We start from the raw sequence: 19704 nt of genomic DNA, 5'->3' as shown, positions 1-19704 counted from the left end.
TGCTAGCATGCTAGCTAATAATGGGCGTTAGCATGAAAGCAAACTTTGAGATTTAATGTATTTTTTTAAGAAAAGATGAGCTTGACAGAAGAGCTCAAGGGCTAACTTGAAATTGGCTGGTTTCCACCGTCACATGGGAAGGGCATGGATTCGGGGAAGGGAGAGAGATGTTAGGGAAAAGAGCCTCTCACATAAACAGCCTTAACTCAAGAGTGTTTACAGTACGACCAAGGAAGGGCTGATGGGGAATGTGTTCTATCTGAAGGTGATAAAGTATATGTTTTGGTGTGGGGCATGGGGGAGAGACTGAGTAGGGGTCCTTGGCTGGGGCAGTGGAGTTATGTCTGGATCTCATCTCGTCTTCTGTCTACTGAACTTGGCAGCAGAGGACTCCTGGAGCAGCCGGTCCTCTCCCCTACACTCTCCACCCCAAGCCATCCAGTTATTGACCCAGTGAGGGACCTATACTAGAAAACTGGTCCGTTTATGTGTGCGGAGTCACTGGTAGCCCTGGCAAGACTTAGGCTACACACATGAATACTGTCTGGAGTCAGAGAGACACATAGTGAGCCAGGACTGTGCTTCTTCAGTCCAAGTCTGTAATCCTTCAGCGCGTCTCTGTTATCATTACTGGAAAGGAGCACGCTTCTCCTTCAAACACTGGTTTCTGTGGAGAACGACAACAATGAGATTACATGAAAACTGAGACTGACATAGCCAATGAACAAGCCTTTATTCGTCTGCTTGCCTGAACAATAAGCATCAGCGTGTGGTCTTGGATGTGAGACAGCACAATGTACAACAGTAGGTCCTACAATGGTGTAGTCATGGTATACTCTTATGCTTTAGCCTACAACGTTTTTAGGTGAATAAGGGATTTTTGGGGGGTGAATTCACTTTTGTTAACATTTTTGGGAGAGATCTGATGTGCCCCCATATTCATTCCATAGTGACTCTACCCTTCCTCCCTTACTCTTCCACTCTGTACTCCATTCCTCTCTCCTCCCTGGTGCACACACAGTCTTTTGTGGAAGGTAAAGTGATTGCTTAGTTCAACATAATGCTTTCCATCTGTTGAATTTGGCTTCTATTAGTTTCAATTGAATAAGTTGGTGTTGGAATCTTGCTCTAGGGCCTTAGGGGTCTCACTTAAATAAATCCAGGGAAAGTCCTATACTTTTCAATTTTTTAATCCCTTACTTAGCTATGGGATGTCACTATCAATTACCTTTAACTATGAGCTGCGTTTTCCTCTTTTCTGAAACAGGGAACTCTTCCACATCAGAAACAGATACACTATAGCTTATAGGGCATCTCTACTGAATGTCTCTCAAATGCAATGATGTTGTTTGATAAACCTTGACCATGTTGATCATTTTTCTCTTAGAGATTTGGGTCCTTGATCAAAATTCCTAGCCACTTAAAGGCCTAGGCTATTGATGATTGAGTTAGAGACATGCGTGGCCACACAGTCATGGGTGAACAGGGAGTACAGGAGGGGCCTGAGCACGCACCCCTGTGGGGCTCCCTTGTTGAGGATCAGCGTGGTTGAGGTGTTGTTGCCTACCTTCACCACCTGGGGTCCGCCTGTCAGGAAGTCCAGGACCCAGTTGCACAGTGAGGGGTTCAGACCCCGAGCCCTGAGCTTAGTGATGAGCTTGGAGGGCACTATGTTGTTGAAAGCTGAGCTGTTGTCAATGAAGTCAACAGAGATACAGACCACTGGATCTTAAAGTTAACTCACCCTTCTGTATGTAAGATGTCTATTTTGACTCTGCCAGAGGGGGTAGCCAACATTTATTCATTCATTATTCAATGCTAATTAATTTCTGTAATAACTCATGCGTGTTTTGAAAGGATTTAGTCATTTTCACACCCCAAATGAAATGTTCACAGCTCATGACAATAGCTTAAGTGCCAATTTGGCGCTAGTGAAAATATAATAAGTTCAGCTAATGACATGTTATAAAGTGAAATGTCAGGTGCTCCTCCATCCTATTGTTAATAATATTACACTCATTTCACTCACTAATCAATTTCTAATTTGTGTTGTTACGTTTTTACCATGCCGATGATTGGCTTTAATTTCAAAGGACATGAAACAGCCCATACAGATTAGCCCTCCGCTGGTATCTGGAGCAGAGATGGTGAATATGTTCAGATCCCAGGTCAGTTGGGAGTGTTCAGCTCTGTGACAGAGCAACAGGGGGTGAGCACATTTGACAGGTCTCAGGTCTGCTTTGGCCTCAGGCGATGTACCAACTACTAACACAATAGAACTGGGCTTCTGGCAGCTTGAAATCATATCCGAATGCTCTTTATGGCCTCTCTCCTGACTCTCATGACCAATTTATCCTATTCTCTTCCTTCCCATCCCATTGTCCCATCCCATTGTCTCTCAGGTTAATCTGGGTTTGCTCTGCTCTGACAGCGGTTTGCGGTTTGTCCAGTCTTAAATCACCATTCTAATCATCTTTAGTCTATACCAAACACTGCTGTAATGGACTCACTGGAAATCAATCTCATCAATAAGGGAATCTTCCCCCTGTGTGTGTGTGTGTGTGTGTGTGTGTGTGTGTGTGTGTGTGTGTGTGTGTGTGTGTGTGTGTGTGTGTGTGTGTGTGTGTGTGTGTGTGTGTGTGTGTGTGTGTGTGTGTGTGTGTATCGACCCTGGTTCAGTCTCTGATTCCTGCCCTGTTTAATCTCCAGGGGCCTTTCCTGCACAGCTTGTTAGCAGCACATCTCACATCAGAGGCGTGTCTGCCTTAAAAATAAATTACCCCCCCTCCCCGCCCTGAATTGAAAAGTCAGCTACAGAATAATGAATATGTGTTGGTCTGTATTTGGCAACATTTGATTCACCTAATTACTGAACACAGAGGGTAAGAGTAGAATGACATACTGCACATGCACAAGGAATAGACATACACACTGATGCTGTGTGTTTGATGTGGAAGGAGGGAGTCTATATCCTCAGGGTCTTTGGTGGATGATGAGGAGTTCTGGTGAGGAAAGAGGGGGATGGGAGAGAAGAAGAGAGGAGGCCTCGGTAGAGGGGGATTAGGAAGGGGGGGCTACACTACAGACATGGTGTGGTGGACGGGGGCTGGGTAGCGAGGGGTGTTGGGGGATGGGGAGTTGGGGGAGGGGGAGAACCTTGTTAGAGAGCTGATGATTTCCCCTCTCAGAGTCCACACACACAGCTCCATTTTGTGCCCTGGATGAAAGGCTGTGAATGAGTTGGTAGGGCAGAATTGTGTCTACTGGGTCCATGGTGCCATGGGCTCACAGACAGACACAGCTTTCTATTCATACACACTCTACTGGCGTAAGACTGTGGGCTCCATGCGTGCTAGGCTGTCTTTGTGTGGGGGAGTTGGTGTGTGTGTGTTTCGTGTTGCCATGTGTGAGAATCGCTTAGCTTTCAGGTTTTTCTTTGCTAATGTATGTAGGTATGCATAGGGCATCATTTCACTATCTGTGGTTAGCATGGCTTAAAAGATAGTCGGCATGGAGAAGGAGGGATGGGGGGGATAAGATAATACCAGTGGGGAGGAAGGAGAGAAGGGGTGGATGGTTCTCTCTATCTTTTTCTCTCTCTCTCTCTCCAAACCCAATCATCAAGACTCTGTCTTTCACCCCTCAGGCCCTTGTGGAGATTTCTGCACGATTTGATGAGTGCGATAAGCTCACAGTGCCTCTTCCCAAAACGATGCAGCGACTCTCGTAGTGTGACCCTTATTTTACAACAGTGCCACATCACCCCCCCCCCCAACATAGTCTGTTTTCTGTCACAGTGTATACATAGAGTTGTAATAGGAATACATTCCCATTCACATACTGCTGTGTAAGTCAAATGCAACACCCAGTACAGTTCAATGGTGTCCACAGAGACACCATCATATTTCTGCTTTTTAAATCTGTCAGTGTTTCTTTCAGATGACAGAATGTCTCTCACAGTACTAGAGACCCAGTGTGCAAGCTGCTGCAGCTGCTACACCCCCCACTCCATACACACACACACACACACACACACACACACACACACACACATACACACATACACACCCTCATGCACATACATACAGGCACACACCCACACACCACCGCTGCACTCGCTGCCCCTCCCCATTTGTCTGATGTTTCGCTTTGCTTTAATAACAGGACTGATGCCATTTAAATCTCTCGCTTCAGTGGAACTCAGTGGAAATCCAGAGGCATAAGTGGGTTACTGAGTTTCTCCTTTTTAACCAAAATATGATAAGGCAATGAATTCAAGTCACTGTGTGAGCGCAGCTATGACAAGCTGTAAATAAACCTTATATTATTAATACTAATAACACTACTGCTAATAATAGTAATGACATATCTTATGAGCTGTGTCCTGACTTGGTTTGAAGGAAACCTTGCCACCCTCACTGCCCTCTCTTCCCCTGCCTTCCTCCTAGGGGGTATCAGCCACAGTACCCAGTGCCTAGGCTGTGCCCCCAATTCACCCCAATTCCCCCCTCCCTAACCAGCAGCCAGGCTGTGCACCTCATCCACCCCCCCTTACCCAGCGCCCAGGATGTGTCCCCAATTCACTCCAATTCCCCCCTCCCTAACCTGCAGCCAGGCTGTGCACCTCATCCACCCCCCCTTACCCAGCGCCCAGGATGTGTCCCCAATTCACCCCAATTCCCCCCTCCATAACCAGCAGCCAGGCTGTGCACCTCATCCACCCCCCCCTTACCCAGCGCCCAGGATGTGTCCCCAATTCACCCCAATTCCCCCCTCCCTAACCAGCAGCCAGGCTGTGCACCTCATCCACCCCCCCTTACCCAGCGCCCAGGCTGTGCCCCCAACTCCCTGGACATTATGCATCCCAACACAGCCAGATAGTAGTCCATCTCTATAACTAAAACACATCCTCATTTAGGAAACAGATTTGACGTTAATGAGTCTACAGGATGTTATTTAATAAAAAACAGCCTCTCCTCCTACATCTATGTTTTTCTCTACCAAACAACCCTCATTCAATGGAAGGTATTTTAAGTAGTGCTTATTAATCAAGTCACCACAAATACTTTGCAAGGTATATTTCAATTTAGACTAAACAAAACCAGGAAACTGCTGAGTGATGTATTAAATCTTATTTGAATGGTAATGGTGGTTTGGACCTGAGAAGTGAGTGAGTGTGTGTGTATTGCACACTGTCTCTTACCTCTCTACCCTAGAGAGTAACCACTGCACCAGTGGAGGCTGGTGACTTGAGACCCACAGTATAAGCGCGGATTGCACAGACCACAAAAGCGTCTTTCAAAAATTGCCAAATCAATTATTTTAACCTAAAACATTTAATAAAGACATTGATAGTAAAATGGAAAATGGAAATGAGAGGGCTACTTACATGCTGTTGGGAAGGGACCGCAGCAGTAATAAAACTAGTTGACGTGTTCAGAGGCTTTCAGTGCAGGACAAGGGTTGAGGTGTTCAGAGGGTTCAGTGCAGGACAGGCTCATCATGGATGGATGGTGTTGGAGGAGAACTCTTCCACTGAGGGCAGGACAAGATTTGACTGGGAAGACAACAAACAAGAACACTACACAGTTAGACAAAAGAGTTTAGAATGAGTTAGTCCAAGCACGGATTAAAATCACATTGATGTGAAATAATGGGATTTAGTGATTGACTCTACATACAGTAATGAGAGAAAATTGAAAGGGAACATTCAATTTGCCAGATGAGACATTGTTTCAGTTCATATCAGGAGTGAGTTGTAACTGGTGGTGGAGTGTTCATCCCCTCTTAGTCAGGGAACAGGAGGGGACTTGGCTGTAAATACAAATAGCAGTGCCATCCTAGGTTTGGGAAACAAGTTTGGGCAACCATGGAGTTAAACTCAGAATTGATATTCAAACACAGACTGCACATCTCGCCCACTTGACACATCAAAGTAGCCCAATAAACGTTCCTGAATAAAGCCCCGATCATCCACATACCTGATGATAACTAACAACTGCGCGCGACACCTGATGTCTGGGGTTTCATCCATTTGCCATGCGTCAACCTCTCTTTTAATCTCATCTTTAATGGATGATGCGATAAAAGTGATCAAATCATTCTGAATTGATTTCTACATCCCAGAGAAGACAGTAGAAACTCCCATATGCTCAGCAAGTAAAGCATCGTAACATGCAATTACCTTTTCAAGTTGTACTAGTTGCCCTTGTTAGCGGAACTTTCCTTCTCATCATGCCCCTTTGCTTCACAACGTGTCCAAAAAGCCCAAAAATGGAGTATCCCTTTTTCTTCTTGTTGTGTTGCGCAGTTTGAATACGCAGACCTTCGTCCATTACATGATCAATGCGTCTTTTTCTCAGAAGCTTGAATCTGATGTGAGATTCTTCAACAACAATTCCACTATGTTGTTCCACTACAATGTTAGTGTTAACTAGCCATTCTGGCGAGAAAAAAACTCCACTCGTCTAGTATCTAGCTACTTACTTGCTACTAAAGTTAGCAGGGCACTAATGGCACTAACTTGACACCAAAATAAAGTTATAAAACCAAGAAAACAACATATAATCTACCCCCTCTGTCTCCTGTAGTTTGAAGAAACTAATTTGAATGGAATGATATTTTTTTAAACGCTCCTTTCACTACTCACTATTTCAATCTATCCAACAATGTCACCAACTCACCAAGCTTCTAAATCAATCATGCGTAGTACTAGGTTCATTCTCTGATCCTTTGATTGGATAGACAACATGTCAGTTCATACTGCAAAAGCTTTGATTGGTTGGAGGATGTCCTCCGGAAGTGGTCATACTTACCATGTCGGTCTATGGAAAGAGGTGAGCAGCACGAGCCTCCTAGGTTTTGTAATGAAGTCAATGTAGTCAGAGAAGGATGGAAAATAGCTGTCCTCCAGCTACACCCTAGTGCTTTTGAGACTACTGTAAACCTTCATTGCAAAACAGTGGGTTTTATTCAGGTATTTGGTGATGTGAATATAGTATATCTACCAGGATGTTAGGCCCGGTGGTGTCGGGCCCAAAGGCCCAGATAGACCTGGCAGCCAGCAGATCCCAGTCATACTTGGTCTGGAAAAACTCTCCCAGCTTCTTCCTGGAACCAGGGATTAAACAACAGGATGGATTAGTGAGTGGTGTCCGTGGGGATGTGGGGGTGACAGGAAGAGGAACAGAGGGGACAGAGTTGGTTTCATGGGATGTCAAGTTAAAAAGTGTGTCACTGCCTTGGCACCGTGGCTCACGTTGGCAATGCCAGGCCCAGATGGGTTCACAGATGAGCAGCACACAGCGGGCCGGACACTGTACACTTCCAATCACACACACACACACACACACACACACACACACACACACACACACACACACACACACACACACACATGCACTATTCATGCCTCAAGACACAACAAGAAACACTCCCTCCCCTCCTGGCTTACAAACACATTAAAGCATTTTTCAGCCTGAAGTGGACTCCCTCCATCCACACCATTTTCCCTGTAGTTAGTTACAGCTGGGAGGACCTTTATCTCTGTATTATAACCCATACATACTGTACGCAGCCAACTCACAGATACTAAACATGCACTACAGTACCTGGCTTTCTGGTATACCTTTCATGATCCCACCTCTCCACCCCCACACACACACACAAGCAATCTTTTACACACTTCCAGCGGAACATCTATGAACCCCGTTGCCTTTACGATCCTGTCTGTCACAGACCATATAAAAAATATTTAAGAAATAAAAAGAAACAATAAAACAACAACCTGTATTTAACTAGGCAAGTCAGTTAAGAACAAATTCTTATTTACAATGACAGCCTACCCTGGCCAAACCCTGACGATACTGGGCCAATTGTGCACTGCCCTATGGGACTCCCAATCCCAGCCAGATGTGATTCAGCCTGGATTCAAACCAGGGACTGTAGTGACGCCTCTTGCACTGAGAAGCAGAGCCTTAGACCGCTGCGCATTAATAGGGTTTCAGACAGGGGACAAATATACGTATAGAATAACTCTCTAAACTGTACGCAATCACATGTGCATTCGCTTGTACACTCAAATGAACTCTAAGATCCCCTTCCCCCATCCTCCCCTCCTCCTTCCCCCATCCTCTCCTCCATCTCTTCCTCCCTTCCACCTTCCCCCATCCTCTCCTCCATCTCTTCCTCCCTTCCACCTTCCCCCATCCTTTCCTCCATCTCTCCCTCCCCTCCTCCTGTCCTGCCTGCTAATGAGATATCTTTCTAGGAGCTCACAAGTGAGTCGGAGCTCGGGGGTGCGGAGGTGTGTGCCTGTGCACTTTCCTGTGTGTGTGTGTGTGTGTGTGCTTACAGTGCAGGCTGATAGTGCTCCTAGCCTCACTTCACTCCCAGGTCAACTCATTTCCTTCACACTAATTACAGACAAGAATCTCAGGAAAGCTTTTGGTGTTTAAAGGCTTCCATGAAATTACAGTTTTATGGTATGGCTAAAGTCTGCATCTAATAAAGTAATTAGATGTATAAGATATAAACTTAGAACTGCATACTTGAGTATAGGTATTTAAAGGTAATGGTTTTCTGCACCATTATATTGGTGTGCCTTTATTTAATAGATAATATTTTTATCAATTATAAAAATTGATAAATAAACCTGTCAAACAAACCAAGACCAGTCACAAGTGACAGATCACCACTAAGATAACAAGGCTGCCAGACAGAGTCCACATTTTAAATAGGCTGTGGATTTGTGAGATGTGATTTGAATGTTAATACCCAGCGATTTTTCTTTCCGTGTGAGATGCTGTGAAATGTGGTGATGGGAATCGGTCCACTCTCAATAGAGAGATAAGAACAGAGTAGAGAGATAGCTCTTGACTCTCATTTACGCTACACCGGAACCACTGGTGAGTGGATTCCTACAATACCAGCAAAATACTTCTCATTATTCTCAGCAGTGAAGGATTATAACTCTATGAAGGTTTGAAGATGGGAAGGAAGGGATGGAGAGAAGAGACATTGGAAGGATGAAAATGCTTATTTTATTCATATTAATTGCTAATATGAATTGCTGTCTGGACACTTACTGTACCCTACCATTCTAATCATTAAGTATTTCTTCCCCATACACACTGTCTATTCTAATAGATTCTACAAGGTCACTCCTTCTGCCGTGGACGGTTAGCAATTATACCGCTTACATGTATTACCTTCCTCCAATACCCCCTCTGTTTTACACCTTCTCCCCCACCCATATCACTGTCTACCCCCCTCTTCTTCAGGGGGATTTACCATAGAACCCCACCCCACCCCCATCCATGACCCAGTTCCGAGGAGATGAAGGGTAAGTGGGGAACATTGTGTTTGCCTCAGAGAGACGGGATGCTCTCTCTCCTCTCTCTTTCACCAGCGCCTCACACTTGGTTAGACATACACACTGCTTCCTTGTTTAAGCACATGGCTCTGGGGTCATCTGTGTTTTGTGTTGTTTAGTGCGCTTGGGATTAGGCCAGGGCACTGGGACGCCAGCTCAGGTTAGTTTAAGGAGTTGCTAAAGGAGACTGAATAATAACATTAAGGAGATAAAGAGATGCAGGGAAAACACAGAAACAGGCTCAATGACAAAGGAGAGGCTGACTGGGCTAGGAATGTGGGTATGTCGCCTCCCTATTCCACCTTGTTGTACCTTTTGTTTGTATGTGTGTGTGTACGCGCGCGTGTTTGTTGTGAAAGAAAGAACCAGACTATATGTGTGAGCCCTTTGGTTTGTTTACTTGTTCATTTAATACTGGAGCCTTTGGCAAAATACAGTATTTTATTGTTCATTTAATACTGGAGCTCTTGAGGAGATACAGTCTTTTATTGTTCATTTAATACTGGAGCTCTTGAGGAGATACAGTCTTTTATTGTTCATTTAATACTGGAGCTCTTGAGGAGATACAGTCTTTTATTGTTCATTTAATACTGGAGCTCTTGAGGAGATACAGTCTTTTATTGTTCATTTAATACTGGAGCTCTTGAGGAGATACAGTCTTTTATTGTTCATTTAATACTGGAGCTCTTGAGGAGATAGTCTTTTATTCTACATTTAATACTGGAGCTCTTGGCAAAATATAGTCGGACAGTTTGTTTACATGTGTAGTGTTTTTTTCTCAAGATGCCTACAGTGCCACTCAGCCCCAGAGAGGGGAAGGAGAGCCTGCGAGATTGTTCAACTAACAAACATATGGAACAGCTTCATAGTTGCCTTCACTCCCTTTTAAATGCTGTAAAATACAGAATTCCTCACAATCTGTAGGCCTACTTAACCACGAACACAGAGAAGCTGACACTTCTCCCTCCTTCCATCCGCCCCCAAATGTCTCCATCCATCTCTCCAAAGATGTCCGCATTCTCCACCCTGATTCCCTACTTGAACCACAGTCCAATATATCTGACCGGATGGGAGACTGTGCTTTTCTTAGAAAAGGTCAGAGGTTGTCCAACACTGTATCCATGTTTACCCTCTAAGGAGAAAGATCTGTGTTATTCTTGGTGTCTCATAGTAAAAACAAGATCTTTTTATAGAACAGTTGAGGCCCAAATGAGGGTCCCCCCATCCATCTTCTCTCCACTGGGGAATAAACTGTTGTGTTTGCTTTTGATTTATGTCTGTACATGCTTGCTAGTGCGAGTGTGTGTGTGTGAGTGAGAGAGAGAGAGAGAGAGAGAGTGACTGTGTTAACTATAAGTATGTACAGGTAATTGACAAAATAATGGAAACCCTTCAGTAAATGAGATATACAAAGTATGTTGAAAGCAGGTCCTTCCACACAGGTGTGGTGCCTGAGTTAATTAAGCAATTAACATCCCATCATGCTTAGGGTCATGTATAAAAATGCTGGTCAGGCCATTATTTTGGCTATCGGGGCTTTGCCCCCATAGGATGACAAGGCCTCCATCCACAGGGCACAAGTGGCCACTGAATGGTTTGATGCTCATAAAAATGAGGTAAACCATATGCCATGGCTGTCTCGGTCCCCGGATCTCAACCCAATTGAACACTGAAGTATATAGGCCTCTAGCAGTATGTTTGCATTAGACATGCGGAGAGAACTGTCTGAGAACATGAAGTCAGCTCTTTGTAATGTGTGATCATAAACACTGATAACCGGCTCAGTTTAAACCCAGCTGTGTACAGTCATTTTTGGCAGACATTCTTACATATCCGTCTAATCCACTCCCAGGGTTATTGGTTGGTGCTTAGACAAAATAACAGGCAAGGAGACATGATAAGAATTCCTCTACTAGATATGCAGGGATTTTGAATATTCCTGAACATTTGACAAAGGGGCTAATCCAAACCCCCTAGCTCAGATGTGATAGAGTAACCAAGCAGGAGAGAAATCCTGTGGGCATTGCCTTAAGGATTTACCATTGCATTCCCCGCTGGCTGGAAGAAAACAACTTCCTCCCTCAGCCAGCGGCCTCCAACAGTCCTGGTTGGGTCTGTGCTCACTAACATTAAATCACACAGATGTGAATGACCTTTTGAGCTCTATCCTCTCTCCCTCTCTGTCCCCTTCTATCTTCCCCCCTCTCTTTCTTTCTCTCTCCCTCTCTGTCCCCTTCTATCTTCCCCCCTCTCTTTCTTTCTCTCTCCCTCTCTGTCCCCTTCTATCTCCCCCCCTCTCTTTCTTTCTCTCTCCCTCTCTGTCCCCTTCTATCTTCCCCCCTCTCTTTCTTTCTCTCTCCCCCTCTGTCCCCTTCTATCTTCCCCCCTCTCTTTCTTTCTCTCTCCCTCTCTGTCCCCTTCTATCTTCCGCCCTCTCTTTCTTTCTCTCTCCCTCTCTGTCCCCTTCTATCTTCCCCCCTCTCTTTCTTTCTCTCTCCCTCTCTGTCCCCTTCTATCTTCCCCCCTCTCTTTCTTTCTCTCTCCCTCTCTGTCCCCTTCTATCTTCCCCCCTCTCTTTCTTTCTCTCTCCCTCTCTGTCCCCTTCTATCTTCCCCCCTCTCTTTCTTTCTCTCTCCCTCTCTGTCCCCTTCTATCTTCCCCCCTCTCTTTCTTTCTCTCTCCCTCTCTGTCCCCTTCTATCTTCCCCCCTCTCTTTCTTTCTCTCTCCATCTCTCTCCCCTTCTATCTTCCCCCCTCTCTTTCTTTCTCTCTCCCCCTCTGTCCCCTTCTATCTTCCCCCCTCTCTTTCTTTCTCTCTCCCTCTCTGTCCCCTTCTATCTTCCCCCCTCTCTTTCTTTCTCTCTCTCTCTCCGTCCTCATAAGCATTTACTCTGGTGTTCATTGTTGTCACACCGTATTGGACATTCTACTGTGCATAGTGTTATGTGTGTTAGGACTCTGTATTAGAAGATGGCTCTCTCACATGAACCTAAATATACCAATTTAACGGGGTTATCTCTTACAGATGCCATCCTTGCTGTCAGTCTAGCAAATGGTGTGTGTGTACTCGCGCGCGCGCGTGTGTGTGTGGGTGTGTGTACGTGCGTGCATGTGTGTATGTACAGTGCCTTGCGAAAGTATTCGGCCCCCTTGAACTTTGCGACCTTTTGCCACATTTCAGGCTTCAAACAAAAAGATATAAAACTGTATTTTTTTGTGAAGAATCAACAACAAGTGGGACACAATCATGAAGTGGAACGACATTTATTGGATATTTCAAACTTTTTTAACAAATCAAAAACTGAAAAATTGGGCGTGCAAAATTATTCAGCCCCTTTACTTTCAGTGCAGCAAACTCTCTCCAGAAGTTCAGTGAGGATCTCTGAATGATCCAATGTTGACCTAAATGACTAATGATGATAAATACAATCCACCTGTGTGTAATCAAGTCTCCGTATAAATGCACCTGCACTGTGATAGTCTCAGAGGTCCGTTAAAAGCGCAGAGAGCATCATGAAGAACAAGGAACACACCAGGCAGGTCCGAGATACTGTTGTGAAGAAGTTTAAAGCCGGATTTGGATACAAAAGATTTCCCAAGCTTTAAACATCCCAAGGAGCACTGTGCAAGCGATAATATTGATATGGAAGGAGTATCAGACCACTGCAAATCTACCAAGACCTGGCCGTCCCTCTAAACTTTCAGCTCATACAAGGAGAAGACTGATCAGAGATGCAGCCAAGAGGCCCATGATCACTCTGGATGAACTGCAGAGATCTACAGCTGAGGTGGGAGACTCTGTCCATAGGACAACAATCAGTCGTATATTGCACAAATCTGGCCTTTATGGAAGAGTGGCAAGAGGAAAGCCATTTCTTAAAGATATCCATAAAAAGTGTCGTTTAAAGTTTGCCACAAGCCACCTGGGAGACACACCAAACATGTGGAAGAAGGTGCTCTGGTCAGATGAAACCAAAATTGAACTTTTTGGCAACAATGCAAAACGTTATGTTTAGCGTAAAAGCAACACAGCTGAACACACCATCCCCACTGTCAAACATGGTGGTGGCAGCATCATGGTTTGGGCCTGCTTTTCTTCAGCAGGGACAGGGAAGATGGTTAAAATTGATGGGAAGATGGATGGAGCCAAATACAGGACCATTCTGGAAGAAAACCTGATGGAGTCTGCAAAAGACCTGAGACTGGGACGGAGATTTGTCTTCCAACAAGACAATGATCCAAAACATAAAGCAAAATCTACAATGGAATGGTTCAAAAATAAACATATCCAGGTGTTAGAATGGCCAAGTCAAAGTCCAGACCTGAATCCAATCGAGAATCTGTGGAAAGAACTGAAAACTGCTGTTCACAAATGCTCTCCATCCAACCTCACTGAGCTCGAGCTGTTTTGCAAGGAGGAATGGGAAAAAATTTCAGTCTCTCGATGTGCAAAACTGATAGAGACATACCCCAAGCGACTTACAGCTGTAATCGCAGCAAAAGGTGGCGCTACAAAGTATTAACTTAAGGGGGCTGAATAATTTTGCACACCCAATTTTTCAGTTTTTGATTTGTTAAAAAAGTTTGAAATATCCAATAAATGTCGTTCCACTTCATGATTGTGTCCCACTTGTTGTGGATTCTTCACAAAAAAATACAGTTTTATATCTTTATGTTTGAAGCCTGAAATGTGGCAAAAGGTCGCAAAGTTCAAGGGGGCCGAATACTTTCGCAAGGCACTGTATACTGGCTGGTGCCATGTGTGCGTTTGTGCATATTGCATGTGTGTGTGTGTGCGTGTGAGGCGGACAAAGTCTTCACCACACTGAACTCTGGAGGTGAATCTTGAAGGACGTAGAGAGGCCAGGTTGGCACTAACCCTTAGAACAAGAACAGTCCCCTCAGCATGGTCCCCAACCACCATTCTCAGATGCAGAGAGGGAGGTCCGTATGGATAAAACAGAGCTGTGTGCGACGGTGTGTCGGTTTGTGTCCGTGTGTGTGGAATGTGTGTGTTTTACATGTGCTGAAGCCTGTTTCTGATTTGGGGCGTACAATCAGACATCGACTGCCAACTCCCCATATGGTAGTGACAATTAGGACATGGAAGTTTGGAGTGGATACAGGAATGAACCTGAGGGAGATTTGGCATGGGTTAAGGAGTGAGATGTTGGGACAAGTGGGAGAAGGGAAGGGAGAGAAGAAGAATGAGATGTGATGACAAGTGGGAGAAGGGAAGGGGGAGAAGAAAAATGAGATGTGACGAGTTGGAGAAGGGAAGGGAGAGAAGAGGGAAAGGCAAAGACAAAAGGAAGTCTCCATTGATTTCCTGTTAGTGTCACATGTCGCCTGAGAGAGAGGTTGGCTCTCCCATGGCGAGCTCCAACAGTGTGCTTTTAATTAGGAGGAGGAGCAAGGGAAGGAGGGATGGAAGGAGGAATGGATGTGTTCACCAGGCTGGGACCGTGCCGTTTTGTGTATATAGGCTTCATGCTACAGCACTTTCACTTCTGTGAAGTGTTCCCTCCCCAACTGGAGAGACAATCACTATTTCCCCCTCATAACTCACTGTGAATTTATGTTCATTATCCAACTGCCCGCCCACATTTTCCTTCTAACGCACACAGTAGCAGTGTGTGTGTGTGTGTGTGTGTGGGGGGGGGGGTGCGTGTGTGTATTTATGTGTGTGCTTGTGTGTGAATATGCAGTCCCCAGCGGCAGTTAATGTAGACAAACAAATGTAAAGTCTCTTGTTCCCTTTGGGGGTGAGTGTCAATTCAACCTTGAGAGAGAAATAACACAAGAGAGAGAGAGTGAGAGAGACACAATATACTGCCATGGGGAACGAAAGAAGAGAGAGAGAGAGAAAGGACTGCTATGGGGACACAGGAAAGGAGGATATGAGAAAGACGGAGAGCGGGACAGAGAGAGAGAGAGAGAGAGAGAGAGGACTGCAATGGGGACACAGGAAAGGAGGATGTGAGAAAGAGAGAGAGAGAGACAGAGAGAGAGAGAGAGAGAGAGAGAGAGGACTGCAATGGGGACACATGAAAGGAGGATGAGAGAGTGAGACAGAGAGAGAGAGAGAAAGCGCAAGAGACGTGTACTGCCATGGGGAAAGAAGAGGGAGAGAGAGAGAGAGAGAGCGAAAGACTGCCATGGGGACACAGGAAAGGAGGATATGAAAGAGAGAGAGCGAGACAGAGACAGAGAGAGACAGAGACAGAGAGATCCGATTGCCATAGGGCCACAGGAAAAGAAACAGGAGAGACGAGAGAGAAAGAGAGATGGAAAATAAACATGCATAAGATAAATGGTTGTTCATCATGTCAGTTTAGTTGACAGTTTATGGTGACTCCATGTAGTTATTTGTCTAATACAGCCTATCCACTGCTCAACAACCCCCATGTAGGATATATCTGGATACAGTATATCCAGTGACACCAACACATTACCTCTCACTGGGCTCTCCTTCCATCCCATCCACACATGGAGACAAGACCCTCCGTGCTCAGCTGGCCTGCCTTAGGACAGGGTTGGGGACAAATCCATTTCAATCTCATTCAATTCAGGAAGTACACTGACATTCTTATTCCAATCCTCTTCTATGCTTTTCAATGAGGAAAATGTTGAATTGGAATTTAGGGCTCGATTCAATCCGTAGTGCAGAAGATCAGCGTTAAAGGCAATGCTTCCGTGTACATGGATACTGCATTCACGGTGAATGCTGCATATGTTGGCTCAATTGGAAATTACATTTAAATTTCAACCACGCTACAACACAGACCTTCCATCCTACGGACTGAATCTAGCCTTTGGTTAACTTTCTGAATTAACTGGAATTAATATGGAATTGACCCCAACCCTAGTCCCAATGCTCCCTTGTCCTGCCTCAAATCCAACCCCATGCTCCCTTTTTCTGCCCCTACTTCCAGCCCCATGCTCCCCTGTCCTGCCCCTACCTTCAGTCCCATGCTCCCCTGTCCTGCCCCTACTTCCAGCCCCATGCTCCCCTGTCCTGCCCTTACCTTCAGCCCCATGCTCCCCTGTCCTGCCCCTACTTCCAGCCCCATGCTCCCCTGTCCTGCCCCTACCTTCCGCCCCATGCTCCCCTGTCCTGCCCCTACATCCAGCTCCATGCTCCCGAGGAGGACCAGTGTTTCTCTGGCTGCTGAGGTTACATTGAGACACGGCTGTCCCCTCAGTCCTCACCAGGACACACACTCCACTGCTCTGCTCCGTCTGTTGGGAGACTACATACACAGATGGTCCAGAATCTGTTGTGTATGAGGATGGAGTCTGGGGTTTCAAATGTCTGTCGGTCGACCTGTTCAATGCAGGGTATGATATGATGGCGGTGGTGCGTGTCCATAACAGGGAATCTAGTGGCATGGTTGCATTATGATGCATCGTAGAAAGTGCATCATCACCAGCGGGGTGATTTGCACAGAGTCTGCGCAGTGTGTAGTAGAGATTAAACTAGGTTATGTAACCAGCTATCCCCTAGGACTCAGCCCTAACCCATCTGACCTTGCTCCTAACCCCTCTCATTTGGGCCTTAGTTTGTCTGTTTGGCTCTGAGCTATGCTACGAGTGTTGTGGAGTTGATATAAGAGGAGTGCGTACAGAATGATGATACACTATTGCATGGTCTGTGACATCTCTGCCTGTGGCTTTAAAATCATTGATCCGGACTAAAAAATTTCAAAAACACGTTCAAAGGTTAGGGGTATTTTCTGCTAGAATGATTGAGAAAGGGAAGGCCAGGATGTGGGGGGTGGTAGGATGGTAGGGGGAGGCAGCTGGAGACTGGTGCCCATGTTGGAGGCTCTCGCATGGGCAGCTGGTGGTATGACGGCCCCAGGCTGCTAGTTCTTTCCATGGCGCTCCAGGCCTGTGAGTGCAGGAAGAGGCTAATCCTGACTGCAAGGCAGAGGACACTCTGGCCATCTAACATGGTGCCATCTAACATGGTGCCATCTAACATGGTGCCATCTAACATGGTGCCATCTCTCTGTTCGCATTCACTTTGTGTAACTTTTTCACAGTCACACATAACGTATTCCACCTCTAGCTCATACACACACACACACACTTTGTTCACTTTCACTTTCCTCCTCCACATGCACAAACACACACCTACACACAGATATAACACACACACACACACATTCTAATCCTCACACCTTCCCATTCCAGAGAGACCGTATGTTAACATCCAGGGGTCTGTTACCCAGATCTTCCTTTCACACGGCGATGACTCAATGACAGGTGTCACTCGAGATCCCCCTCTGCCACAGCTTGCGCTGACAGATAAGAGACACAAAATGCACATTCAAGAAACAGAAAACTGGACTGGGCTTACACAGCAGAAACTTCTAAAAATAACAAATGTATGGTTAACAGGTGTTGGAGCACTCGGAAAAAAACAGGCAGACATATTTATCTTCTTACACTCTGGCTTTATTCAAACACGTATACTGACATCTGACGGATCCTCAGTGACCTCTTCCTCAGATGAAAAGATCCCTGTCTGTGTCACACTGTTCTGTAAATTACAAGTCACTTAGTGTCGTTTATTAGCCTCGGTACTGGGTGAATGTACAGTATGTTTCTAAGTGTGTCCTGGCAATGTGAAATCATGTGTTGAGCATAGCAGAGGGATAACAGTGATGGTTCTATAAAGACGGTGTGTTTAATGATGTCATGCAGGAGAGGAAAGGCCAGAGCCAGACAAGAGTCCAGACAGTTGTGGTTAAGGGCGCTGTACTGCAGGGCCAGCTGTGCCATCAGAGTTCCTGGGTTCGCGCCCAGGCTCTCTCGTAACCGGCCGCGACCGGGAGGTCCGTGGGGCGACGCACAATTGGCCTAGCGTCGTCCGGGTTAGTGAGGGCTTGGTTGGTAGGGATGTCCTTGTCTCATCGCGCACCAGCGACTCCTGTGGCGGGCCGGGCGCAGTGCGCGCTAACCAAGATTGCCAGGTGTACGGTGTTTCCTCCGACACATTGGTGCGGCTGGCTTCCGGGTTGGATGGCGCTGTGTTAAGAAGCAGTGCGGCTGGTTAGGTTGTGTATCGGAGGACGCATGACTTTCAACCTTCGTCTCTCCCGAGCCCGTACGGGAGTTGTAGCGATGAGACAAGATAGCAGCTACTACAACAATTGGACACCACGAAATTGGGGAGAAAAAAAGGGGTAAAAAAAAAGGGAAAAAAAGAGTCCAGACAGTTGAAGGACAAACTGCCTAATGGCTCAATGTGTTGATGTCAGCTCAGCTCCTCGGGTATGAAGTGCTAACACTGGTGCAGTACTCACTTTTCTGTTTTGGGGAGGAAAATAAATAAATAAATAAATAAATAAATTATTTAAAAAAAAATATATATATATATATATATATATATATATACAGTGGGGCAAAAAAGTATTTAGTCAGCCACCAATTGTGCAAGTTCTCCCACTTAAAACGATGAGAGAGGCCTGTAATTTTCATCATAGGTACACTTCAACTATGACAAACAAAATGAGAAAAAAAAATCCAGAAAATCACATTGTAGGATTTTTAATTAATTTAATTGCAAATTATGGTGGAAAATAAGTATTTGGTCACCTACAAACAAGCACGATTTCTGGCTCTCACAGACCTGTAACTTCTTCTTTAAGAGGCTCCTCTGTCCTCCACTCGTTACCTGTATTAATGGCACCTGTTTGAACTTGTTATCAGTATAAAAGACACCTGTCCACAACCTCAAACAGTCACACTCCAAACTCCACTATGGCCAAGACCAAAGAGCTGTCAAAGGACACCAGAAACAAAATTGTAGACCTGCACCAAGCTGGGAAGACTGAATCTGCAATAGGTAAGCAGCTTGGTTTGAAGAAATTAACTGTGGGATCTTTTTAAGTGGGAGAACTTGCACAATTGGTGGCTGACTAAATACTTTTTTGCCCCACTGTATATACAGGGTTACTGTGTTACTGTACTACTGATGTGAGACTGGTGTTAAAAACACTAGTACACAATTGTGGGAACATACACACTCACACACACACACACACACACACACACAAACACACTCTAAAACAGCAGTATGCACAGCATTCCTGACATCTACAGTACCTCCTCTATCCCAGGCAGGCCTTTTATGGTCATAGTGATCAATACTGCACATGTTTTATGGTGAGTCCAGGCAGGCAGCTTCAAACATTCCCATCTCTAACTCTCACTCCCTTCCTGCACCTCTCCTCTCCTCTCACTCCATAGGAGACACTAACCAGGGGTCTGAGGAGCTCCAGCTCAAGCTTCCCTATGGGCCCTGGTGAAAAGTAGTGCAC

At 45.5% G+C, this 19704-nt stretch overlaps 1 protein-coding gene across 2 annotated transcripts in view; it reads right to left on the bottom strand.

The window, feature by feature from the left end:
• LOC139421140 (alpha-N-acetylneuraminide alpha-2,8-sialyltransferase-like) overlaps positions 1-19704 on the bottom strand; it is a 58681-nt gene that overhangs the window by 4868 nt on the left and 34109 nt on the right. For both annotated transcript variants that reach the window (XM_071171739.1, XM_071171738.1), the window contains 2 exons: positions 7008-7110; positions 5390-5557 (listed from right to left, as the gene is read on the bottom strand). In XM_071171739.1, the coding sequence (XP_071027840.1) occupies positions 5501-5557; positions 7008-7110 (160 nt within the window). In that variant the 3' untranslated portion in view covers positions 5390-5500. The remainder of the gene's footprint in view (positions 1-5389; positions 5558-7007; positions 7111-19704) is intronic.

The sequence above is a fragment of the Oncorhynchus clarkii genome, chromosome 12, assembly GCF_045791955.1.
Source record: "Oncorhynchus clarkii lewisi isolate Uvic-CL-2024 chromosome 12, UVic_Ocla_1.0, whole genome shotgun sequence".
Classification (NCBI taxonomy): domain Eukaryota; kingdom Metazoa; phylum Chordata; class Actinopteri; order Salmoniformes; family Salmonidae; genus Oncorhynchus; species Oncorhynchus clarkii.
The sequence above is the reverse complement of the archived record's forward strand: the minus strand, read 5'-3'. Positions and strand labels throughout refer to the sequence as shown.